The sequence below is a fragment of the Nelumbo lutea genome, chromosome 1 (assembly GCF_056320005.1).
Source record: "Nelumbo lutea isolate HS-2025 chromosome 1, American lotus-T2T, whole genome shotgun sequence".
NCBI classification, from domain to species: Eukaryota; Viridiplantae; Streptophyta; class Magnoliopsida; order Proteales; family Nelumbonaceae; genus Nelumbo; species Nelumbo lutea.
The window spans coordinates 142374489-142402272 of record NC_142684.1 but is presented as its reverse complement, the minus strand read 5'-3'; the positions used below and the strand labels follow the sequence as shown (position 1 = coordinate 142402272).

The 27784-nt window shown below is 41.9% G+C and overlaps 1 protein-coding gene across 5 annotated transcripts in view; it reads right to left on the bottom strand.

Moving 5' to 3' along the window:
• Positions 1 to 27784, bottom strand: part of LOC148878028 (Transducin/WD40 repeat-like superfamily protein) — a 119512-nt gene that overhangs the window by 79554 nt on the left and 12174 nt on the right. For 3 of the 5 annotated variants that reach the window (XM_088947961.1, XM_088947947.1, XM_088947974.1), the window contains exon 2: positions 21936 to 22100. The exons of the other annotated variants lie outside the window; for them this stretch is intronic. In XM_088947961.1, coding sequence (XP_088804087.1) covers positions 21936 to 22100 — 165 coding nt within the window. The remainder of the gene's footprint in view (positions 1 to 21935; positions 22101 to 27784) is intronic. 5 annotated transcript variants of the gene reach the window in all.

The window sequence follows — 27784 nt, the reverse complement described above, 5'->3', positions numbered from 1 at the left end:
ATATAAAGAACACTAAGGCCCATTCAGCCCATTCTCACTACACTCCCCCTCAAGCTGAGCATAGATGTCAATCATGCCCAATTTGCTTACATAATGTTGAAGCTTTGCCTTTCAGACTCCCTTAGTTAGAAAATTTGTTAGCCGCTCTTCTAATGCAACGAAAGGTAGGCACACCTCTCCTGAAGCCACTCTCTCCCGTATAAAGTGTTTGTCTACCTCAATGTGCTTAGTTCTATCATGCTGAATTGGGTTGTGATCAATGTTAATAGCAGCTTGGTTATCACAATACAACATCAGTGGCTCATCACATGAAACACCCATCTCATTAAGGAGAGATCTAAGCCATAACTCAAAAACACCATGAGCCATAGCTCTATACTCTGCCTCAGTTGAAGATCAAGCAACCATTGGTTATGTTTTGCTTCTCTTGGAAACAATATTTTCGGCTACTATAGCACAATATCCTGATGCGGATCTCCTATCATCCACATTTCCTGCCCAATCAGCATCTGTATATGTTTCTACCTTCATGTGTCCATGTTTAGCAAATAATATACCCTTCACGGGGGTTCCCTTAAGGTAGCATAACACCCTTTCTGCAAAAGCCATGTGTGTCTCTAGGAGCATACATGAACTGGCTAATGACACTCATAGCACATGAAATGTCTAGACGAGTCATACATAGATAAAGAAGTTTCACCAGTAATCTATGAAACACTCCCCTATCAGCTAAGAGTTCTCCACCATTAACTGTGAGTCTATGATTCACATCAATAAGGGTAGAGGCAGGTTTAGCACCAAGTTTTCCAGTCTCAATAAGAAGGTCTAGCACATGCCATTGTGTAATAAAGATACCTTCCTTGGACCTAGCAACCTCAATGCCCAAAAAATACTTCAACTCCCCTAAATCTTTAATTTCAAATTCAAAACTAAGAAGCTTCTTGAGAGCACTAACTTCTTTTGTATCACTGCCAGTAACCACAATATCATCTACATAAAGTATAAGAAATGTCACCAAAGTGCCTTTTTCTCTTAGCAAAAGGGTATAATCTGATTGAATCCGAGTGTAGCCAAACTGAACAAGAGCAGCCCTAAACCTGTCAAACCAAGCACATGGAGAAAATTTTTAGGCCATAAAGTGATTTTTTCAATCTACACACCTTACCCTGCATTTCCTTGCCATATATAACAGGAGGGACATATATACCTCTTCAGTGAGATCACCATTCAAGAGTGCGTTCTTAACATCAAATTGATGCAGAGGCCAATCATAGCTCATTACTAAGGATAAAAGAACTCTCACTGAAGTCACCTTAGCAACTAGAGAAAAGGTCTCAATGTAATCTATCCCATATACCCGGGTATATCCCTTGAAAACAAACCAAGCCTTATACCTCTCAATTAACCCATCTGCATGATACTTGATAGTGAAAACCCACTTGCACCCAATAGGTTCCTTCCCAACTGGCAAGTCAATGATATCCCACATATTGTTTTTATGAAGGACTTCTATTTCAATACTCATAGCATTCGTCCAATCTAGTGTGGCTAAGGCTTCTAAAATAGACTTTGGGATGGATTGAGAGGAAATGGAGGCTAGAAAGGCATAATAGGATGGGAACAACAAGTTGTAGGAAAGGTGTTTGGAAATACAATGAGCTGTACATTTCCTCTTACCTTTTCAAAGCAATGGGTAGGTCAAGGTCCAAAAACAAGGGTGCTAGTGGAAGAGGTGATGGACATGTCCTCTCTTCAATAACCAAGAGCGCCAGAGACTCAATTGGAGGTGTGAGATCAACTTGTGTTTGCCTTAGCCTTTGCCGCTGGTACCACCTCTGAAGAATAGGATGAGTGGAAACAATTGAAGGACTAGCAGGAGGGGGAGGAGCAGGAGTGGAAGACCTCAAAGGAGAGGATCCCTCCATGGGAATGGGAGTAACTGTGGAAGGCTCAACACAAGACTCAACTAGAGTTGGCAAAGGAAGGGATGAAGAAAACAACTGAAGAGATCTCTCCCCCTCAGAAGGATGGCTATAAAAAGGAACTGACTCTACAAAGGTGACATCCATGGAAACAAACCGGGTGCCACTAATGGGATCAAAACAACAATACCCTTCCTATGTGGAGGCACAACCAAGGAAGATACACTTCTAAGCCTTGGGGTCAAACTTGTGTCTTTTGGAACTGGGAATGTGGACATAACAAGTGCAACCAAAGACCTTCAGAGGAATAAAGAAAATCTCAACATCAAGAAAGAGGACTCTAAAAGGAGATTTTAACCCCAAGACTCGAGAAGGCATGTGGTTAATAAGGTATGTAGCTGTTAAAACTGCATCACCCCAAAACTTCATAGGAACATGGGTAGCAAAAAGAATGCTCCTTGCAACTTCCACAACATGTCTGTTTTTCCTCTCCACTACACTTTGTTGTGGAGTGCGGGCACAAGAACTCTGATGAATCACCCCAAACTTCTCAAAATAGGAGGTAAGGTCTTTCTCAAAGTACTCCTTAGCATTGTCTGACTGGAATATTTTGATGGGGGTATTAAACTGAGTATGTGTTCATGGAACTATTGCACAAATTTAGGCACTTCAGCCTGGGAGCGCATAAGGTAAATCCAAGTATATCATGAAAAATCAACAATAAACAGGATGAAATATTTACACCCACCCATACATGGTAAATGGTAGGGCCCCCACACCACACATCAGAGTGAACAATATTAAAAGGAATAGTTGATCTTCTATTACTTGAAGGATAAGTGTTCTTACAATGCTTTGCGAACTCACAAGACTCACAAAGAAGACTCGATAGACTAATTCCTTTAAATAACTCTGAAAACAACTGACTCAATGAAAAAAAGGACAAATGACCAAAACGACTATGACATAACATAATACGACTAGTGGACTCTGAAACAAATGCAGTTCTCTTAGGTTGTACTAGGTTCTGCTCAGGCAGGTTTAACAAATAGATCCTATTCACCTCATGGCTACCCCCAATCACCTTCTAAGATTCCATGTCGTGAAAAACACAATATGAAGGAAAAAATGTTACACTGCAATTCAAGGATTTAGTCAAATTACTAATTGAAAGCAAATTGGTATTAAGTTTAGGTACATGAAGAACAGATGATAAGGTCAGGGCATTAGAGGTCTTAATGTCTCCCTTTCCCATGATAGGGGCTTAGGGAGCCATCACCAAGGGATATCTTATCCCAGCCAGAAAGAAGTTGGTAAGAGGTGAATAATTGTGAAACACTTGTCATATGGTCAAAAGCACCATAATCAATTATCCATGGGGTTTTATGAGTATCTGAGATAGAAGCATGATGTGTAGTGACGTGAATACCTTAAGTGAGCATATGCAGAGGAAAGAACAATCTTTAAAAGAGTTGGAGCAATGGACTCCAAGTGACTGATGATTCGGCCATACTTCTCATATTCAGCCTTGGCAGCTGCAAGTTGTTCTCCCACTGACTTCTCTCCACCTATCCGTGTTCACCTTGTGAAGAGGTGGCTACATTTGCATTTCCTCCTTTTCTAGTTTCAACCTTTTTTCCACCATTTTCTTTCTTGAATCTAGTAGGAACGAGCTCTGGATGTAGCTTCCAACATGTGTCTTTAGTGTGTTTAGGCTTTTTGCAGTATTCACAGATAACATCTTTCTTCTTAGTGCTAACCTTCGGCTTCACCCCAACATTAGCATAGTGATCAACCTGCGGCTCAACAGTCTAAGCCTGTCTTCTACTCTCCTCACTGCCCACCATAGCATATGCTTGAGACAAAGTCACCTCATCCTTTGCTAAAACATTTTGCCTCACAGTATCATACTCCGAGTTAAGTCTGATGAGAAACTCAAAGACCTGATTTCTCTTCACCACCCTCCTATATGTTTCTGCATCCTTTGTGCAACCCCAAACAACAGTCTCCATCATACCAGTCTCTTGCCAAAGAGATTTCAGCATAGAGAAGTAGACTGCTAAGGGCTTCTCCCCCTATCTAAGATTATTCACATCATGCTCCAATTTGTAGGCCGGAACAACATTAAGCTTTTGGGAATAGGTCTCTGTGATACTATCCCACACTTCTTTTGCAATTTCCACCCACAGGTAATGCTAACTAATGTGTGGTTGCATAGAATTCACTAACCAACCCACTACTGTGTAGTTTTCCTGCATCCACCCTTCATAGGTAGAATCATCTTCCTCTGATTTCTTCTTGCTCCCGGTAATATAACCCCATTTTCCTCTACTATACACATGTATCCTAATAGATTGAGACCAAGCTAAATAATTGGTCCCATTCTAGCTTCATAGTAATCACAGCCCCAAAATGATTCTCCACTGACCCCCCATGTCCAAACCCGGAATCTGTGGAATATTTGGTCTCTCCTCCAATTTGCTCCATTGAGTAAACGGATGCAAACAAAAATCAAATTAGGGCTTTACTAGGCTAGATTTACTGTTCTAAGCAAAGAACAACCTTTCAACCCCCCAAAATTAAGATTTCACAAGGTCCTACAGGATGAAGAGATAGAAAAAAAACTTCAACCACCCCTTTCAGAGGTTCCAGAATTCAATCCAACCAAAACTTCCCCTAATAAAAATCAAAAGACTTACCTCTGATCCCCAAGCGCCTGGTTCAAACTGTCTCTACAACTTCTAACAAGGTTTCTCCAGTTATCTAGGGTTTTCGGGAAAAATCTCCAAGAACCTGCCCTAGGCTTCAACTAAGGATGAAAGACCTCCACAAAACTCTCTAAAAACCTTCCTAAATGGGCTGCATAAGTAGCTGATTGATCAACCGACAGTTCTCCATACACATTATGTATGGACAAAGAAAGGAGAAAAAGTCGAAAGTGAGAACCCGCTCTGATACCAAGTTGAAAATTACATCTACGGTAATTCAGATAATGCAAGAAAAGAAAAAAAGAGAGAGAAAAAGAAGAAGAAAGAAGTTTCAGCAATAGGTTGTGGAAGAAGAAAAGAAGGGAAGAGAGAAAAGAAGAATTCGAACCTCTCTCTAGCCCCTTTCATCACTTTTATTAATAATTTTAAGTCTGAGTACAATTACTTGGATGCTCTTAATGGGGCAGCCAACACTAAAGAAATAATTAAAGAAAATAAAAGAAGGCCCATAACTAAGAAACATAACATTTAAATACTACTTAAAAGAAATAAAGAACACTAAGGCCCATTCGGCCCATTCTCACTACACGTATCTTCCAAGAAACCCCACTCCACATGGTCATGAGCTTTCTCAATATCAATTTTACACACATAACCAAGTCTCCCACTCCTTAACCGAGAGTCAATACATTCACCAGCCACCAGCACCCAATCCAAAACCTGCCTACCTTCCACAAATGCCATTTGAGTTTCATCCGCCACCTCATGGATTACTCCTCTAAATCTCTTTTAAATTCACTGCTCCGTCTTTCTTTTGAATCGAAGTAATAAAAGTAGCATTAGTTCTTTTATCAAGCTCTTTCAAATCACAAAACTCCTTGATCATATTTGCAGAGCCTTTTTCCAGGAAGCTCCAACCAGCCTTGATAAAATTGAAATTAAACCCATCTGGCCCTAGGCCTTTATCCCCCAGTTGTGGATCCCACCTGCAATCATCTGAAATAAAGAAAAGAAAAACAGAAGAGAAGAAGAAGATTGAAGAAGATGGAAGAGAGAAAAGTAATGGAGGAAGATGGAATAAAGGAAAGAAAGAAGAGAGAGAGTTCAAACCCCTCTTCAGCCCCCAATAATCTCTTTTGTTCTCTAGTTGTAAAAAATGAAGACAATTACATGAATGCCCTTAGTAGGATAGCCAGCATTAAAGACAACAATAAAAAAAAAGAGAAACAGGCCGATAACTAAGGCCCACTACCTACTAACATAAGTAATAAACATAACGTAAAGAAATAAAAAAATTAAGGCCCATTCAGCCCATAATATCTACAATCCCCATTTATCTTCTTCCAGGCTTCTCTTATTTCCTTAATCTCAATCTCCTTTTCCAGCCAATTTGCAGAAAAGTTGCTCAGTTTCCTAGGTTCCAAACCTCCTAGGGCCACCCAACTCCAGCCCCTCCCTCTCTATAAGTCCTTTGTATAATTCCACAATCTTCCTTTGTATCTCATCCTAAGTATCTACCAAATCCTCCCATCCTGAATCCTTGAAATGAGGTTTCCCTTCCCAGCACTTGCAAAAGCATGGAAGTATGCTCAATTTTTATCCCTCTCTTTTAGCCAAATAGCCCTAGACTTCTGCCTCCAACTTATTTGTTCTTTTAAAATAATCCTTTCCAGCTCTCCTTTCAGCCCTTCCCTTTCCAATTGAGCTTCCCTCGTCAGCACCCTTCTTCTTCCACCCTGTCCAGCCTAGCCATCTTTTCCAACACCTCCTTTTTTCTACTCTCTACTCTCCCAAACACCTCCACCCTCCTACTTCTGATTTCTTCTTTCAATAACTGCAACTTCTTATCAACTTAAACCCAGCTAAGCCCTCAACCTGCATATTTCTCCACTTTCCTCTACCCACTCCAAAATGTTTGGCTCATGCAACCAAACATTTTCGAATCTGAAAGGCCTAGCACCATTCACATCACAGCAACAAAATTCCTTAGAAAAATTGGTTTAAGGTCCGACATGCTTGATATCAGGGTCTCTTGCACCACTTCCTGCACATACTCCATCCAGACCCTGAAATAGCAATCTGTCCAGCCCTCTAAGGATTGCTGGAACCTGACCACTTGACCAGGTAAACCTCCCACCACACGGGTGGATCAATAAGCTCACATATGCTGATAAATTCTCCAAACCTTCTCATCCCCCCATTTGTCCTCCTGCCCCTCCCCCTTTTCATTTCCCCCCTCATATTTGGGACCACAAGAAATGCTCCATACCATTTCTATATGAATATATTCAAGTTTAGACCCTGAACCATAAAATCTCACTTTTCTAATCATGCCCAAAATTTTAACTTGCTACTACTTTTCAACTGACTTGCATAGTTAACTATAATTCTCTTATCTTAGTTCCAAACTGAAAATATAAATAAATATATAAATCTTGTAGTCATGTTATTCTATTCTTAAAATCCTTTTTTCACCTTTCCTCAGTCAACTAGACAAGCCCTAATAAGGGCTATAATCTCCTTAAAACCCTATAAGGTTAGTCCAAACCCTAGCAGTTGCATTTCAAAATTCAAAACCTTACTGAGAATTTCTAGTTCTTTCAAGATTTCCTCAAGTTATGTACTTCCCAGAGAAGGCAGCCAGTAGAGAACTTATTTGTGTGTTTCCTTACATCAGAGTTTGTCCCTAAAGGATTTCTCTTTAATCCCTAAAACTGCCCATCCCTTGAAATCTGCATTTTTGGAGTCCTAGATTCTTAAACTTTCCCCAACAGATTTTAAGATGTTACCATCAGGTTCATCAATCAGAGAACCAGCTTTAACCTGGTCATAATACTTATATTTATTCATATCCAAAAATATATAAGATCACAATTAGTCAATATCTCCAACTTGACAAAAATGACCAGCGGAGAAGCTTGGAGTAGGGTGCTTCACTTTTCTCTACAACCATTCTAGCCTCCTATATTTCTCCATGGCCGGCGGTAAGGTGTGATGACTGGCGGCCAGCATGCATCCCCGCTGTGGTTGCGGCAGGGTAACCATGCTCGCAATAATCGTAAGTCATTCGTTTCAGCCGTTCAGGGTCTCAGGAAGGATGGAAAATCCTTTGCCAAGGTTGCTGGTTTCTCCAACTGGCCTCTTGACAGCACTTCTAAAGTTCTTAGGGGGAAAAAGCAAACTATATCATTGTTGAGGAAGAAGATAACGACTTTTGGCTACAAATTCTAAGACGATGCTTAAGCAGAAAGTTAAACGCCTGAACTCTAGGGCCCTACCTTTGATCCTCCCGTCAGATTAGAAAGTGTGTAAGGTGTTGCGAGAATGGTATCGGGGCGTGGAGCTCGATCGCTTCAAGTTGTGGATCGGGAGATGGTATCCAGGGGTGGGGTGTAGGATAGAAGAATAATGGAGGATAGATTACTATCGGTTAAGGATTTTTGGGAAAAACATTCTTGTGAGTGGGTGAGAATGAAGGTGAAGTGGAAAGGTACCTCGCCTTCGACAGTCAATATTTTGTGGGGTAATACAGTTAACGTTGTGGCAATCTGGCCGGAATTCTTACTAGGGGTAATCCCGTTAGGGGAGAATCAGTGTGACCTTGTAGAAATTCCAGGGGAGGATGTGGCAAACTTGGTGGCCTAAGGGGGTAATGGTCTGGATGGGATTCGATCCTTATCAGTCATTCTAAATGACTCTGGTGGCCCTAGGGACAGGGCTGCCTCATCGGAGTTGGGCGAGCCAGGAGTAGTGAAGTCAGGGCAGCGGCGAGGGATGAATCTTCTATCAAGGGAGGAGAGGGAAGGGAGGCAGGATGGAAAGAAGCCTTGGAGACGTGTTGTTCTAGGGAGAGTGTTGCGGAAGGGGTTTCGCCAGCAACTGGGAAAGGAGGTGGTGGTGGAGAGCTCAAGGGTCTCAGGGAAGCGAGGACGGGAAGAAACAGCACGGGTGGAGTCAGTGGAGGGGACTTCTAATTGGCTCCTCCGCTAGCATGTAGAGGTAGGCAAGGACAACCTATTAGAAAGGGCAAAGGTGTCTCTTTTAATTTTCAAACACCTCAAGGTGTTGGCGGGCCTCAGGTGAACCCAGCAATTTTGAGAGACTTGGTCCAAAAAACTGTGTTGGACACAATTGCCCCTCTTATCCAGAAGAATAAAAGGAGGTGGGGCCAAACACGTAAATTTGCAGCTATTGAAGGTGGTCAGGGCCGATCTGACCCAGGTCCAAGTGTTCCAATCGAGACCCAAGGGCCCAAGCAAGGGGACATCGCCATGACAGTCTCCTCTACTGATATTGTTGTGTGTACCTAGCAGACAAAGGGCATTAGAGGTTCCTATCTCTGATTCTCAGAAGGGTGGGGTGATCTATGTGGAGTTTGTGGTGCCTCAGTCGCCTCCCTTGGAGAGTAGTGGTCTCGAGAGGTTAACGATAGTGGGCCAAGACTCTCAGTCCATACCCATGGGGGCTGAGTCGGTGATTCCACTGGTAGTGGTTGAAGAGAGGCCTATGGAGGAGTCTGGCAGGAGACTACGGTAGGCTGATGATGAGACTGTTGAGGAAACCCATTCTTTGGGAAGTGGTGGTGTAAGCATGAGTGAATGGGTTCAAGACCATATTCTTGACAATAGAAAGGTTTCTCAGTGTGCCTTTTGAAGGGAGGGAGGAAGAAGTTTTAGCCCTGTTCTTAGCAATTGAGAAGAGGAACGCTGGCGATGAGGAGGATGATCTCAAAGCCCTAATTAAGAAGAAACCTACATTTGTTCATGAGCAAAGGCAGTTAGATTGGACTTTGAATGATATAACTCATTGTAGGGGGGGCTCGGTGAGGGGAGGAAGAGGTACAAAGGGTGTGCCAAGGGGTACTCTTAATTGTTGATGATGAGAATCGTGTCTTGGCCAATTACCAAAGTTATAGGAGTCAGACCATTATCTATGAAGAGGTTACGGTTTCAAAGGAGAATGATGCAAATGTTCGAACTGTGCATCATGTGGTCGAGCATGATTTTCAGAATCTGCATGGGGATCGACATCAATTTGGGGAATTGAGGCAGAGGAGTGTGGGTGGAAGTGGTCTATGTAATGAATCAGTACCGCAAACTGACGAGCCTGCTAAGGAGGAGAACAGTGGGGGATTGAAGTCATCGTCGTCGGGGCAATGGTGGCCTGATCCTAATGGGAGTGTTGTTACAACTAAATTAGAAACAGAATCGTCACTGGACTGGAAGCAGCTAATGGCTGAAGATCCAATTTGATTAGACCATAAAAACCTGTAGGTCATAACTCTCACACAAGTGTCTCATTAAAATATGGAGAAAAGGTTCGTGGAGGCAGGATAGTGAAGAAATCTGAAGGTTGAAGCTAAGGATTTCCTGTTTGAGGAAGAGAAAGGTAGAGGAAAGTTGAGTCTGAAGATAAGGGAAGCAAGGACGGCTATGGTTCTGTTCACTGGGATAAAAGTAGTGGAATGGCTGCAGAAGTTTGTGGAAGGGGCTAGTTCGAAAGGTAAGCAAAATAACAGCCAAGAGATTGCAGTTGATGAAGGTAAGAAACATATAGTTGAAAGCAGAAAGAATGTGAAGGGTTGTTACATAGCTCTGGCTGAGTTTTCGGTGGAGGAAAGAAACAGCTAGTTTGTTTCCCAGCAGGAAAACAAAATCAAGGGTGGAGGGATGTGAATAAGGTGCTCCAGGAATTTTTGCTCCGTGGAGTAACAGCAACAAAGGAGAGTTTAGGAAGGGAAGAAGGGATGTATGAGAGAGCTACTATGACTGGAAACATGGAGCAGGGAACTGTGATTTTAGCAAAAGCCAATGGTCAATGCAAGGTTATGGAATATTCAAAGAAGGAAAAATGGGATAACAAATTCATAATAGAGGCAGGGATACAGAATATTGACTGGAGGAGAATTGCAGATTACCTAATATTGAACCTGAAGCTGAAAAGTGAGTTTATTGTAACTCCCTTTGATAAATGTAAAGCTGTAGTTGATTTTGGGGAGAACAAGGTAGACTACTCGGCTGTCAACTTCCAGACTGACCTGGGGGCTGTCAAAATCTTCAAATGGAATCCACTCTAATGCCAAGAACTTCTCGATTGAAGATGGGGTTCTAGTATGGATAATAGGTTTGCCTTTCCATATGTGGAGGCAAGAAGTAGCAGATGCCATTGCATTGATGTGTGGAGAGAGATTGGATAGTGCTTACGGGGGAGACCTCCACTCTGTGGCTATTCTTCTGAGCAAAGTGAGGCCTGAAGATATACCAAGGAAGGTGGAGATTAGAGTGGAGGGAGTTTTAGTGTCAGTCTGGCTGGCTTCCTCCATTGAAGCAGGCTTGTGGAAGGAAGCAAGAATGGAGGGAGAACAGGTTGAGGAAGAAGCTGTATGTGGAAGAAACAGATTGGAGGATTCAAAAAAGATTGGGAGTTGTACTAAAATGGGCCAACAGCTTTTGAGGAGCGATAAAGACATGGGGTTTTTCGAAAGTCAGAGGCTTAAAACGCAAGAAATCCCCCTGACACGTAGCAAAACTTTTGCACAGGTGGTTGAGAACAATGCCACGACAAACCTTAATGTTGGAGAGGGGATTAAAGAAGATGCAAGTGTTAAAAAGCAAGATGGTGGGCCAAGGAATAAGGTGGGTGAACCAGGGGTGGGTCGAGGTGGTGGGCCAAGTATTCAGGTGAGGTCGGACAAGAGCACTAAGCCCATGGACCTTCGTATTTCTCCTGGGCCAAGGGTGAGAGGAGAACTTATTTCAGTTGAGCCCATTTTTGAGTCCATGTCTAAGAAGGACAGGTCACATGCTCACTTAAAACAGCACATGACTGAAGGGAGGGAACAATTGATAGATGATGCTAATCGTCTATCATCTTCCTCCTCGAGTTCCACCGCTCGATCTCAAAAGGGAGGGCAGAGTGTGCAGTCAAGTTGTTCCTTTCAGTGGATCCCAGCGAAGAGCCTGAATCGGTTGTCGCCTGAGAGGTGGAATCCAAGATGCATCAAGCGCTCTGATTTAGAAAAGCTAGAATCAGGAGATTGGTCTGGAGAAGAAAGCAGTAGTGACAATGGCTATGAGTCAGATGGAGCCTCGAGTCTGGGTAGCTTCGATCTGTGCGCAAAACAAAATTTGATCGAAACAGGGAGCTTGAATACGGAGGTTCTGTTCTTAGAAGAAGATGGGACTATTGCAGACTGTCCCAAAGAAGAACGAAGATTAGGAGGTACTGTGAATGCTGGACAAATTTCGCTATCTCAAGATGAGGAAGCCAACGAAAACTCTCAGGGCATACGGAATTTAAATGCTAAAGCACAACCCTCTCTCGCGAGCATGGATAAGGATGAACTAGAAAGGGGAGTACTGGATTTGGGTCTTCAAGGGGGTAGGTTAGGCATTGCTGTTAGGTTTATCACGAACACTCCACAAAAGTCTCCTTGTAAGGAAACAACACTAGACTCAATCGTTATTGGCAAACAGTCCAGTCCTAGCATTCCGTGTGCTTTCCCTATCCAATCAGGTATGGATGTCAATTTGCTTGTGGTTACTTACCAGTGCGTTATGCCTGAAACAGAGGTACCAGCATCCCATCCAGAAGGTACAACAAGAGTACGATTAGAGGTTAAAGAAGGTGGGAGAGATGGGGAAGGGTCTTTTGAAAGGAAGAGTGGAGAAGTAGATGAAATTTGGAGACTGATTTGCACAGAGTTTGAGTTACTCAAACAAAAGGAAGGATATGTGGATGGGCTCAACGAAGTAGTGATGGGTAGGGGAAAGGAAGGGGTTGACTCTTAGAGGAGAATTTCAGACCTAAGTTGTGGAGGTTATTAGTGAGGGGGATCAGGTTGATGCAAGGGCTGAAAGGAGAGAACAGGTGAAAACATATAATAAAAAGAGGGAGGCAAAAAAGAATAAGGAAAAGAAAAAAAAAAAGATCTGAGGTGGAAAGATTAATTTGTGACATAGAAGGGAATCTAGAGTTTAGTGATAGAGGAGATAGGAGAAAGGGTATGAAGGAGTTGTGGTCTACGGTTGAGGGTGCTTTCTTGATCTGTGCCTATGAGGATAGTTAGCTAGAATGTTAGGGGTTTAGGGAGTGCAAGAAAAAGGAGGGTGGTTAAGGATTTACTTGGAAGGGAAAGGCCCGACATTGTTATGTTGCAAGAAACAAAGTTGTTGGAGCTGGACAGAAGATGGGTGAGGAGCGTGTGGAGGTCTAGAAAAGTAGGGTGGACTTCAGCCCCATCTTAGGGAGCATCAGGGGAGATTGTCACACTCTGTAAAGATGATGTAGTAGAGGCAGTGGAGGAGTTAATAGGGAGGTTCTCAATTTCCATCAAATTTAAGAATGTAGAAGATGACTTCACTTGGGTGTTAACTAATGTCTATGGTCCCAATAACTATAGAGAAAGGAATGACATGTGGGAGGAATTGTATGCAATTCAGGGTCTATGGGAAGGTCCATGGTGCTTGGGAGGGGATTTCAATGTGATAAGATTTCTGAAGAAACTAATAACTCCCAACAAACCATCACAACTAGCATGAGAAAGTTTAATAGCTTTATTGCTGATTGTGAGTTAAAGGAGATCCATTATTGCAAGCTCGATTTACTTGGTCTAACCTACAAGAAATTCCCTTGTGGTCGAAATTGGATAGATTTATCTTTAGTGTTGGTTGGAAGAACTATTGGGGAAACTTGGTGTCTAGAACTTTGCCTAGGATAACCTCAGATCATTGTCCTATAAGAATAGGTGTAGAAGAAATAAGTTGGAGGCAGAAATCGAGGCATAGGTGGATTAAGGAAGGTGATGGAAATACTAAGTTTTTCCATGATGTGGCAAATGGGAGGAGGAGAAAGAACTTTGTGTCTAAGTTAGAGGTAGGGGGGAGGCATTCACTAATCAGGGTGATATTGCTAGGAAGTTTGTGGATCATTTCAAATCGATTTATGGAAGACCCTTAGAAGAGAGGATGAAAACAGAAGCGGTAGATTGGCCAAGATTGGATGAAGATCAGGTAAGGTGGCTGGAAAGGAATTTTGAGGAAGAAGAGATTAGGAAGGCGGTGTTTTTGATGGATAGAACCAAAGCTCCAGGCCCAGATGGTTTTACAATGGCCTTTTACCAAGATTGTTGGGAGGTGATAAAACTTGATCTTTGTTATGTTTTTAATGATTTGCAAAGAAGCATATAGTCAGTCGAGGCATTAATGCTACCTTCTTAACCCTTATTCCAAAGAAAGTTGATGCTATCCATCCAAAAGATTTTAGGCCAATTAGTTTGGTGACTAGTATCTATAAAATCCTGGCCAAGGTCCTGTCTTTGAGGATTAAAGAAATCCTTCCCTCCATTATTAGTCAGGCTCAAGGGGCTTGTTGGACAGCTTTGTATGCCCTTAGCTTCAATCTGATTTGATGTACTTTTGATATTTAGTGTAAATAAATAAAGCGCATGTTTGATTCATGTTGTTTGGTACGATTCGGTGTAAGACCCTAAAACTAGACACTTATTGAGACTCGTGTTAGTTTTAAATGTTCACGGTCATTGGGTGAGTCTGGGGAGACTCATCCTGCCAAGGCTGATACTAGTGTGCCACCAAGTGTTGGGGCGGCCTGTCTCGGCCACCAGGGTGAGACCTAAGGCACATGCAGTATGAGATTACTCGAATCCTTGAACCGAACCAGATTTCCAGTATTGCCCTAGACCTTGGAGACAGGTGGGCAAAACTGGAAAGTTACACCTAACCCCTAGACTCGATTATGATACTTCATCGGGTGTCGGATCGGGCTGTCTTTGATACCCCAATCAGTGAGAACCTTAGCGAGGGTCAAAACCTGGGCATGTTGGGGCAGTCTGAGAATTCATCTGAGTGGATGATCATAGTGACAGGATCAACCTCTTTGTCGGACAAAGGTAATAATCGGGAATGCACTCTCTCTGATGAAAACCAAACTGTCGGCAGTTGATTTCAATCATTGGAATTTTGTTTTGCAAAATTAATATATATATACATATATATATACATATATATATATATATATATATATATATATATATATATTACGGTTTCAAAATGTTTGCAAATGGTTTTAATTCCCGGGATCCATATGAGTGGGGAGTGCAGCACTATTCCTTGCAGCCAAGGGAGAGGTCCTCTCTTGTCGGGCAGTGCTTGATCATTATGTGCTAAGAGGCTAAGTGTAAGGCCATTTAGGATAGTACCTGATGGGCTAATCTTGCACTTGCCCATAGTCCCTGGGTTTTTATAAGATGGCTTGACCCAGGGACCACTTAATGTAAGTGTTGGGCCCATAGGGTCCATATGATGGGTTCAAGGGGTTCACTGGGCTTCTCAGTGAATTCGGCTAGGCCTTGTAATAAAGGTTGGGCCGAACCCATGTGGTTGGTGTGTAGATCAATGCTTGGGTCCCACGCCATACAAAGAAGCCCAACTGGGCAGCAGATTGGAAACTAGTTAAGCACTGAACACTTAATGGGCCAAAAGCCCATTTCGAGCTGAGCTGATATGATCACCCATCTATGGGGCGGATCTAGGATTAAAGTTAGCAAAAGGATTGGGCCTTTAACCTTATCCACTCTGGGAGACCAAATTCAAATCAGATTTGAATCTGGTAACCTCTTGATAAGATCAAGAGTAAGCTAACCTAATCTGCAGATAGGATTAAGATCATCCCCTATCCAAATACTAATTTGGATTGGGATAACTCCTCCTTAGGAGGTTTCTTAATCAAGAAGAAAAGAGGAGAAACCCTAAGAGAGAACATAATCAGATTTCGAACCTAGGGTTTTGTGCAAGAAAAACATCCTACGAATTGAGATTAGATCTCATACTCACTCCAGAAAGAAGAGAAGCAATTTCAGCCATCTTCACTTCAGGAATTCTCCTCCAGCCGCCGCCATTCTTTCTTACAAGATTCAATCTTTGAAGAAAGAAATCAAGAAATTGGTTCTTGACATCAGTTTTGCAGAAAAGACTGAAAAGATTTGGTGCTCAGAGTTTCCAGTGGATTCTTGAGAAGGATTCAGTGTGTAGGACGCACTCTGTTGGTTCCGTTCCACATACAGCTGTGTCATCTTCAGCAGGAGTGGATCTTGGTGTCCTCTTTGGGCATGAACACCAACTTTGGGAAATACTGCTTCTCTGGATCAAGTATAATTCCTCCCTTCCCTTTTGGTTCAGATCTGGTTCAATTATGGTTCAAGTAGGATCCTTGAATATTGTATTCTAAATTTAGGGAATACAATTCCCAGTTGGAAGAAGATAGGAAATTTTTTTAAATTCGCCCACCCATTCCGCAATCTTTTATGGCGTCCATACGATGGATCCTACCATCCTTTCAGGGCTTTCATCCAAGGACGCCATATAATTGATCAGATCCTAATTGCCAGTAAATATGTGGAAGAGATGAAGAGATCCAAGCAGAGAGGCTTTGTTTGTAAGCTTGATCTTGAGAAAGCCTATGACTTGGTGGATTGACAGTTCCTACTAAAGGTTTAGAGGAAGTGTGGGTTTGGGGAAAGACGGTGTAGGTGGGTGTTTGGTTGTATCAGCTCTTGTCACTATTTCATCCTAGTAAATGGGGTGGTGAGGGATTTTTTTTCTAGCTAGCAAGGGTTTTTTTTTTTTTGATAAATAGCAGGGGTATTAAACAAGGGGACCCACATTCACCTTTTCTCTTTACCTTGGTAGCTGATGTGTTCAGTCGAATTATCACTAGGGATGATAGGGAAGATGTTATAAGGGGATGGAGAGTAGGCATAAACGAAATTCTAATAACTCACCTTCAGTTTGCAGATGACTTGATGATCTTCTGTGATGGAGGCTTCGATAAGAAGGTGGAAAACCTGAAAGAATTGATTAGAGCTTTTGAAGGAGTTTCCAATTTGAAAAACAGTCTAAGAAAAAGCTGCATGGCCGGAGTCAATCTAGACTTTGAGGAGGTTGAGGCGGTTGCAGATTGTCTTGAGTGTTCCATTTCTTCCTGGCCTTTGTCCTACTTAGGGCTTCCGTTAGGGGCAAACCCTAGGGAGAGTAGGTTTTGGACCCCAATCTTGGAGAAGATCGAAAAGAGATTAGCTGTGTGGAAGAACAATTATATCTCTTTGGGTGAGAGGATCACATTGATAAAAACTACCCTCATAAATCTACCAACCTATTACCTCTCTGTTTTTAGGATACCGTCTAGGGAAGTGAAGAAATTGGAAAATTTGATGAGAGATTTTCTTTGGGAACCAGAGAAGGTAAAAAAGATCACTTAATTAGTTGGGGGTTGTGGGTAGAAGCAAAGAGGAAGGAGGATTAGGGCTCGAGAATGTGCTTAGAAAGAACAACTTTGTTAGGGAAGTAGCTGTGGAGGTGGCCTTTGGAGCAAGAGAGACTCTAGCATGAAGTGGTGAAGAGTATTCATGGATGTCCAAAGAGTGGTTGGGATGCTAGCGCATCGAGGGCTAACCTAGCTACACCATGGAAAGCAATTCACAAAATTCTTTCGCAGTTCCTTAGTTGTGTTAAGTATGATGCTTGTTCTGGTAATTCTATTCGGTTTTGGAAGGACATTTGGGCTGGAGATCTCCCTCTAAAATACCTTTTTTCCATCCTTGTACTCTGTTTCTTTGTATAAAAAAGAGGTGATCTCAAAATTCCTTCCGTCGATTTTAAATTTGTCAATGTTGTCTTGGGATTTTGGTTTCCGTTGAGGGTTAAGGGATGAAGAAATTGAGTGTTTGTCTACTCTTGTTTGTCTCCTTGATAAGGTTTGGTTGGATCCTTCGAAGCCTGATAAAAGGATTTGGGCCATTCACCCCAATGGGTCTTTTTCTTGTGACTCCTTTCTCAATTTCCTTTGCCAAACATCCTCTCAACAAAGTTTCCCTTCCAAAGAAGTCTGGCATAGGCCAGTCCCCCCCAAGGTTATGGCTTTGTGTTGGGAAGTGTGGTATGGTAAAGTAAACACGATGGATAACTTACAAAAGAGAAGACTCGTCCTTTGTATTTCACCAAACTAGTGCATTCTTTGCAAATCTCATGGTGAGGATTGTAATCATCTATTTTTATCTTATAGTGTAACTGCAGAGCTCTGGGTTTGGCTTCTATCTTTGTTTGGGTGTAGTTGGGATATGACAGCAGAAGTACAATCTTTAACCCTTCTTTTTTCTCTTGGCCCCATAAAAGAGGAAAGAAAATGTGGAGGTGCACGCGAGCAGCATTGTTATGGACAATATGAGAAGAAAGGAATGCCAAGATCTTCCAAGAAAAAGGGAGGAGCAACCAAGCATTAAAGGACTGCATTATGTACAGGTCAATACATTGGTTAAAGATTCTAGAATTATTTAACCATTTCTCTTTTACTGATTTTTGGAAGGATTGGATGTTGGTAGCAAGTTGTTCCTCCTCCAAGGTAAGGGTATTGACTAGCTGGGTGCCCCCTCCTTGTGGTTCTTTGAAGCTGAATTTTGATGGGAGTAGCCAGGGTAACCCGGGTCCCTCTAGGATGGGAGATGTACTAAGCAATGAGGCTAGAGAGGTTGTCTTACTCTACTCTGGCCCTCTAGGAGTTGGGAACTCTATCCGGGCAGAGCTGTTAGTTGCAATACAAGGAATACTTCTTGCAAAAGAAGTGGGCATGGAGCAGCTTCTGATTGAAAGGGATTCTAAGACAGTGGTGGATTGGTTAAATAATCCGGAGGATGTCACTTGGGGCTACAAAAATGAGTTAAAGAAATTCAAATGGCTGACAAAAAGTATGTCTATAATAGTACAGTGGGTTGGGAGATCAGCTAATGCATTTGCCAATGTCTTGGCAAAACAAGGGACAAATCGGGAAACATTGTTCTGGGCGCAACTGTAACTCTTGTTTAACATCAACATTCATGTAATCTCTATTGTAGATTTATGTATTTGCTGTTTGGAGAGGCGGCACCTCACACCTCTAAGGGGATTTTCATGTAACCAATCTTTGAATTAATGGAAGATGATTTTATTAATCAAAAAAAAAAAAAAAAGATGAGAATCATGTCCTGGAATGTTAGGAGGTTGGGGGCACCCAAAAAGAGGAGCTCCGTGAAGGCAATGGTTTCAAAATGGCATCCAGATGTGGTTACTTTCCAAGAATCCAAGAAGGAACAGTGGTCCAGAGATCTGTGTAGATAAGTCTGGGGTGGTGGTGATGTTCAGTGGGCGGAAAGACCGGCGGTAGGGACCTCTGGAGGCATTCTAATTTTGTGGAATCCAGGTGTGGTTGTTGCTCATGACATTTCTTTAGGGGTCTTCTTCCTGTCAGTGGTATTTAGTAATATTGAAGAAGGTTTGGAGTGGCTCTTTACAGGGGTCTATGGTCCTATGGACAGCAGCCAACAGGGTGTTTTCTGGGAAGAATTGGAGGCCATTTTTACAAGATGGAATCTTCCTTGGTGCCTAGCCGGTGATTTCAACATTGTGAGGTTCTCATTTGAAAAGAGGGGTGGAACGGCGGTTTCAACAAACATGGCAGTGTTCGGGGATTTTGTAAACAGGTTGGGGATGATTGATTTGCCACTTCAGGGTACTATTTTCACTTGGAGCAACTTCCGCTCAAACCCCTCTTTGCCAAGGTTGGATCGTTTTCTTGTTAACTCTGATTGGGAACAAGCTTTCTCAAACATTGTGCAGCGCGTTTTGCCTAGACCCACCTCCAACCACGTCCCGTTGTTGTTACAATCTGGGGAGGTATGTCGAAAGCCCCTTTTCGTTTAGAACTGATGTTCTTTGAAATTCATGGCTTCATTGACAGGGTGAGAGTAGTGGGACGGCTTCAATGAATCCCTTCATTTTGAACAAAAGCTTAGGGCCCTTAAAGCTAAGATCAAGGTGAGGAATGCTGAAGATTTTGGTTGCTTGAACCAGCATAAGGAATCCATGTTGGCCTCTATTTCAGATTTGGATGCGAAGGAAGCCTCTGGCACTTTGTTGGAAGAGGAGCAAAGGAAGAGAGACTTGGCAAGGAATGAGTTTGGAAGGTTGTGTCGAATGGAGGAGGTATCTTGGTATCAGAAATCCAGGGTCTTGTGGCTCAAGGAAGGAGATAAGAACACACACTTCTTTCACCAAATGGCCAATAGTCGAAAAAGACAAAACACGATTAAGACAATCTCTGTGGAGGGCAGATCTTTGGAAGAAGACCAGGAGGTAACTGATGGCATTTTAGATTTTTACAAATCTGAAGGAAGCTTGATTAGGCCTTCACTGGACAGAGTAGAGTTAAACCTTTTAGGGGAGGCAGATAGGGCCTGGCTGGAAAGGGAGTTTGAGGAGAATGAGGTCTGGCAAGCTGTGAAAGATCTTGAAGGGGATAAGGCCTCTGGGTCAGACGGTTTTCCGATGGGGTTCTACCAAAGGTGTTGGGACATTATTAGGGTGGAACTGATGTTGGCAATCAAAGATTTCTAGGTTAATGGGAAGCTTTCTCGAGGTGCTAGATCAACCTTTATCTCCCTAATCCCAAATGGCTCGGGTGCCTATGACATCAGGGATTTTCGACCTATAAGCTTAATAACCAGTTTCTACAAGGTGATTTCTAAGGTGCTGGCCAATCAGCTCAAAAAGGTGCTTGGTAAGCTGGTCCTTCCTTCTCAGGGGGCCTTTGAAGACAAATCTTGGATGGTCGGAGCAGAATATCTTCTTGGAATGATACTTGGTGTTCAGATCTTCCTCTGTCAGATTTTTTCCACCCTCTTTTCTTGCTATCCGTGAATAGGGGCGGTGCTGCTAAGTATTTCAATGATCTGATTAGTGGGCAGGTGGTGTGGGTTCCCAGATTTCGTAGGAATTTAAACGACTGGGAAGTGGATCTCTTAGGAGGGTTGTTAAGCAGCTTGAGTGCTATCCAACCTAATCCCAACTCCAGGGAGGCTGTGGACAACCGGGAAGGAGGGTCAATTCTCAGTTAGTTGCTGCTACAAAGCTTCTGCTGATAGAGGTGGTCAGGTTCCATTGTTCTGGCTTTGGAAGGTTCAGGTCCCTTCGAAGATCAAATTCTTTGTTTGGCTGGCTATTAAGGACAAGGCTCAGTCTACTGAATATCTGTTGAAACGCGGAATGGAGCTGGATTCCACTTGCAGCCTTTGTGGAGTAGCCTCAGTCCATCCACCATCTCTTGATTCACTGCCCCTACACCTACCAAGTGTGGTGCCATTTCTTCAGGCTGTTCCAAGTGATTTGGGTTTCCCCCACATCTGTGGCCGATCTAATCTCAGGCTGGAGGGTAAATTGCTTCTCGGACAAAGGCCAGTTCTTGTGGAAGTGCCTGCCTTTTGCAATTTTCTGGGTGGTTGGAAAGAGCACAACCAGAGGATTTTTTAGTCTAAATCCATTGAAGTGGAGGTGGTTCTAGGAAAAGTGGAAAGATTGCTTGTGAGTTGGGCCAGGTGCTCGAAACTTTTTGTGGATGTGCCTGCTAGTTCCTTTTCTGATCGGTGGTGGTCCATCATTTTTTGAGTTCTCTTCTTTTGGTTTTTTTGAGCTCTCTTTGTGCATGATCTGTGCATATCAAAGGCACTCTCCTTTTGTATATGATTGAGGGCTTCTTGCCCTCCTTTCATTAATACAATACTTTCCTATTATCTATCAAAAAAAAAATCTCCAACTTGACAAATATTTAGAAGTTCAAACCTGGATAAAAATCCAATTAATTTTAAAGAGAAAAATATTTAGTACTGCACATGGAGATGAGTTCTCAATCAGATGAGTTTTGAATAATCTGAGTCAAATCTTTTGAGAAATCCCAGTAGCATCAGAACCTAAGTCCTCAGGACTGCTGATTTTCAAGATATAAATATGAAGGGGTAAGGATAGAACAAGATTCTCTAAGTTAATCAATAATATCAAGCAAAAACTGGATCTAGACTCTACATCTTTCTACCGATTTCCAAGTTAAATGTAACCATGATTATGCTTTAGTTGTATCTTAGAAGTTAGAACAAAGAACATACAGAAATTATTCTTTTATTTTCTCTTTTTATCGGTGCAAGTAAAAACCACTCCCAAAATCTTTTCCTTCACAAGGATTATGTCCTTTATGTATTTCTGTCTACTATTGTGAAGTACAAATGACAATGACAATCACCACAACAAGTTGATGAACGGGTAATATTGACAACACCAAAAACAGAAATGTGCAAGTTATCCATTCCTTCACCATGCAGATTAGAAACAACCCCTCCAACCGAAAGAGAAGAACTTCAAAGAATATAGGGAAGGATGAAAGCAACAAGCAGAATCATGTTGTCTATAGTTGGTCAACCAGGATTACTCACCATGAGTTGGCGACCATTGAATAGAATTGACAGGCTTTGTGTGGCAAGTTAGTACTTTAGACAGCCTTTCTGGAGTTTGACCGTGCTGTGCATGGCCCTTTCCATTACATCTCAATGATGACAAAATACCAAATGGCACATCTGACTCAGAAATGCTTCCAACAACTGAAAGCATGACAAACATTTCAGACAAGTGAGGCAGCATTTGTTAAGCATTTAGAAATTGCAGATCAATCAGGATGTATATCTATACTACGGAAGTATTAATCCAGACAAGAAAAATTTTAATACAGGTAATAGATTCTTGGTAATTGGAACAAGGAACATATCAGTCAAATTTGCATGTTTTGAGAACCCTAGCACAATCTACAGAATAGTTTATCAAGGGGAAAATAGGGCTGCAAACACATTGGATTCAAAACCAGATATACATAGATCTAGATTCAATGATTCATTAATATTTGAATCAAGATTGAATCTTCCATGAAATCTCAGACTTGGAACATATTCAGACATTATATTACATTAATTGATTAAGTAGTCGAATAGGACTACAATCTGTCCTAGGTTTAATGAGAAATTAACAAACAAAGATTGAAAAGAGAAAAGAAGAGAAGAGAAGAGGAGAAGAACTAGAAGAAGGGAATTCAGAAAAGAGAGAGAGTCAGTCAACAGCCGCCCCACTCCTACAATTTATATTAATATTCGAATGAAAGTAAAAGGGCTGAATTGTCCTTACTGCTTACATGGCAAAATAATAAAAGAAAACTAATAACTATAAACTGAAATGAACTACCAACTAACAAACTGAAATAACTAGCTATTGGACAGTTTTGTATGATTTGTACCTAATGAGACACAAGTCTGAATCCTTTGAAAAGTTCAAAGAGTTCAGACAGGAAGTCGAGAAACAGTTAGGGAGAGAAATTAAGGCCCTTCGATCGGATCGAGGTGGCGAGTATCTCTCTGACGAATTCAGTGACTACTTGAAAGTTAACGAGATAGTGTCACAATTAGCTCATCCTACTACACCTCAACTCAACGGTGTTTCAGAGAGGAGGAATAGGACCTTATTGGACATGGTCCGGTCACTTCTCGTACGCTCAGAATTACCCACATCTTTTTGGGGATATGCATTAAAGATTGCTATCTACGTGCTGAATCGGGTTCCAACCAAATCGGTTCGGAAAACTCCATATGAACTATGGATCGAAAGGAAGCCAAGTGTAAGACACTTGAAGATTTGGGGTTGTCCTGCTCAAGTTAAAAGAACGAGTGTAGACAAGTTGGAATCCAAAACCAGGCATTGCCTATTTATAGGTTACCCAAAAGATTCGGTGGGTTATCTATTCTATGACCCAAGTGAGCAGAAAGTGTTCTGTAGTCGAAACGCCCAATTCTTAGAAACCGAATACATCCTGAACACCCACCGTCAAGAAATAGTTCTTGATGAGGAGAGCTCAGGAGCAGTGGGAGATGTCCCACAAGTTCCAAGTAGTGACCAACCTAGAAGATCCACTCGGGTATCCAGGCCACCAGCCCGATATGGTTATGACCAGGATAGTTACCTGCTGAAAGCCTTGACTAGTGAAGAGGATCCCGTAACTTACGCGGAAGCTATGTTAGACATAGATTCCCAGAAGTGGATAGAGGCCATGAGAGTTGAGATGGACTCGATGGAGACCAATGGGGTTTGAACTCTAGTAGATCCACCCTCCGGGGTAAAAGCAATTGGTTGCAAATGGATCTACAAGAGGAAGAAGGGCCCCGATGGCAGGATTGAGACCTACAAAGCTCGTTTGGTGGCGAAAGGGTATACTCAGAAAGAAGGCATCGATTATGAGGAAACCTTTTCGCCCGTGGCCATGCTTAAATCCATTAGGATCCTACTAGCTGTAGCAGCATACCATGACTATGAGATTTGGCAGATGGATGTCAAAACCGCGTTCCCGAATGGAGATCTTAGTGAAAATATCTACATGCAGTAGCCACAAGGTTTCATTGTTGCTGGTCAGGAACACATGGTATGTAAACTTAATAAATCCATATATGGACTTAAACAGGCTTCTAGGAGTTGGAACATCCGTTTTGATTCTGCCGTCAAAACGTTTGACTTTGAGCAAAATCCGAATGAACCCTGTGTTTACAGAAAGTCCAGTGGGGATAAGATCACATTTTTGGTGTTGTACGTGGACGATATCAGACTCATTGGGAATGATGTAGGAATGTTGACTTCGGTCAAGGTATGGCTATCACAGCAGTTCTCCATGAAAGATCTTGGAGAAGCTTCATATATACTGGGTCTTCGACTCTATAAAGATAGATCGAAGCGGATAATTGGATTATCCCAGGCTGCTTACATTGACAAAATTGTCAAAAGATACAGCATGGAGAACTCCAAGAAAGGAAACGTTCCTTTCAGACACAGAGTCACTCTCTCCAAGAAAATGTCTCCCAAGACTTCTGAGGAGATTGAGGGCATGAGAGACGTTCCCTTTGCCTCAGCCGTAGGCAGCATCATGTATGCCATGTTGTGCACTTGCCGGGGCATTGCTCAGGCGGTGAGTGTGGTAAACAGATTCCAGACCAACCCAAGGCAGGAGCATTGGACCGCTATGAAGAACATACGCAAATACCTTCGAATAACAAAAGAGTTTTGTCTGGTATTCGATGGCACATCTGACTTAGAAATATTTCCAATAACTAAAAGCATGACAAACATTTCAGACAAGTGAGGCAGCATTTGTTAAGCATTTAGAAATTGCAGATCAATCAAGATGTATATCTACACTACAGAAGTATTAATCCAGACAAGAAAAACTTTCATACAGGTAGTAGATTCTTGGTAATTGGAACAAGGAACATATCAGTCAAATTTGCATGTTTTAAGAACCATAGCACAATCTACAGAATAGTTTATCAAGGGGAAAATAGGGCTGCAAACACATTGGATTCAAAACCAGATATACATAGATCTAGATTCAATGATTCATTAATATTTGAATCAAGATTGAATCTTCCATGAAATCTTGGAACGTATTCAAACATTATTACATTAATTGATTAAGTAGTCAAATAGGACTACAATCTGTCATAGGTTTAATGAGAAATTAACAAACAAAGATTGAAAAAAGAGAAGAAGATAAGAGAAGAGAAGAGGAGAAGAACTAGAAGAAGGGAATTTAGAAAAGAGAGAGAGTCAGTCAACAGCCGCCCCACTCCTACAATTTATATTAATATTCGAACAAAAGTAAAAGGGCTGAACTGCCCTTACTGCTTACATGGCAAAATAATAAAAGAAAACTAATAACTATAAACTGAAATAAACTACCAACTAACAAACTGAAATAACTAACTGTTGGACAGTTTTGTATGCCCTTAGCTTCAATCTGATTTGATGTACTTTTGATATTTAGTGTAAATAAATAAAGTGCATGTTTGATACAAGTTGTTTGGTATAATTCTGTGTAAGACCCTAAAACTGAACACTTATTGAGACTCGCGTTAGTTTTAAATGTTCACAGCCATTGGATAAGTCTGGGGAGATTTATCCTACCAAGGCTGATACTGGTGTGCCGCCAAGTATTGGGATGGGCTGTCTCGGCCACCAGGGTAAGAACCAAGGCATATGCAGTATGGGATTACTCGAATCCTTGAACCGGACCAAATTTCCAGTATTGCCCTGGACCTTGGAGACAGATGGGCAAAACTGGAAAATTACACCTAACCCCTAGACTCGATTATGATACTTCACTAGGTGTCGAATCAGGCTATCTTTGATATGCCGACCAGTGAGATCTTTAGCGGGGTCAAAACCTAGGCATGTTGGGGCAGTCTGAGAATTCATCTGAGTGGGCGATCATAGTGACAAGATCAACCCCTTTGTCGAACAAAGGTAATGATCGGGAATGCACTCTCTCTGATGGAAACCAAACTGTCGGTAGTTAACTTCAATCGTTGGAATCTTATTTCTGCAAAATTTATATATATGATATATATTTAAGTATGGTTTCAAAATGTTTGCAAATGGTTTTAATTCCCGGATCCATGTGAGTGGAGAGTGCAGCACTGTTCCTTGTAGCCGAGGGAGAGGTCCTCTCTTGTTGGGCAGTGCTTGATCATTATGGGTTGAGAGGTTAAGTGTAAGGCCATTTAGGATAGTACCTGATGGGCTAATCTTGCACCTGCCCACAGTCCATGGGTTTTTATAAGATGGCTTGGCCCAGGGACCACTTAATGTAAGTGTTGGGCCCATAGGGTCCATGTGATGGGCTCAGGGGTTCACTGGGCTTCTCAGTGAATTCGGCTAGGCCTTGTAATAAAGGTTGGGCCGAACCCATGTGGCTGATGTATAAATCAATGCTTGGGTCCCACGCCATACAAAGAAGCCCAACTGGGCAACAGATTGGAAACTAGTTAAGCACTGAACACTTAATGGGCCAAAAGCCCATTTCGAGCTGGGCTGATATGATCACCCATCTATGGGGCGGATCTGGGATTAAAGTTAGCAAAAGGATTGGGCCTTTAACCTTATCCACTCTAGGAGACCATATTCAAATCAGATTTGAATCTGGTAACCTCCCGATAAGATCAGGAGTAAGCTAACCTAATCTGCAGATAGGATTAAGATCATCCCCTATCCAAATACTGATTTGGATTGGGATAACTCCTCCTTAGGAGGTTTCTTAATCAAGAAGAAAAGAGGAGAAACCCTAAGAGAAAATAATCAGAATTCAAACATAGGGTTTGTGAGCAAGAGAACATCCTGCGAATTGAGATTGGATCTCATACACACTCCAGAGAGGAGAAGCGATTTCAGCCATCTTCACTTCAGGAGTTCTCCTCCAGCCGTCGCCATTCTTTCTTACAAGATTTGATCTTTGAAGAAGAAAGAAATCAAGAAATCAGTTCTTGACATCAGTTTTAAAGAAAAGACTGAAAAGATTTGGTTCTCAGAGTTTCCAAAGGGTTCTTGCGAAAGACTCAGTGTGTAGGATGCACTCTGTTGGTTCCGTTCCACCTATTGCTATGTCATCTTCAACAAAAGCGGATCTTGGTGTCCTCTTTGGGCATGAACACCAACTTTGGGAGATACTGCTTCTCTGGATCAGGTATAATCCCTCCCTTGTCTTTGGTTTAAATCTGGTTCGATTATGGTTCAAGTAGGATCATTGAATATTGTATTCTTAAATTAGGGAATACGATTCCCAGTTGAAAGAATGTAGGAAATTTTTTTAAATTCGCCCACCCATTCTGCAATCTTTATGGCGTCCATACGATGGATCCTACCATCCTTTCACTAACTGCTAACTATAGTCTAACTACAGTCATATAAACACAGTGGGGACCACATCAGTGTTCTCTACACTCCCCCTCAAGTTGAGAATAGATGTTTATCATTCCCAACTTGCATAAATATACTGGCTAACACTGACTGCATAACTGATGTCCAATCATGTGAGACAAAGATAGAGGAGTTTTCCAACTAACTATTGGAACATAGCTTTATCTTCCAGGGGCTCTCTGCCCTCTGCATTGATCTTGTGATTATGTTCAATAGGTGTGCTAGCAAGCTTAACACCCAACTTTCCAATTTCTTCCAACAAATCAAGAACATACTTTCTTTGAGAAACAAAAATCCCATGCTTGGACCTAGCTACTTCAATACCCAAGAAGTATCGTAACTCTCCCAGATCTTTTACCTCAAACTCTTAATGAAGAAGTTGCTTAAGAAACTCAATCTCACTATTATCACTTTTTTTTTATCAATAATAGTGAATTTTATTAAAGATTGAGAAATTGCATAGTAAATGAGCTAAAAAATCTCATTGTTATAACTCCCTGTCACT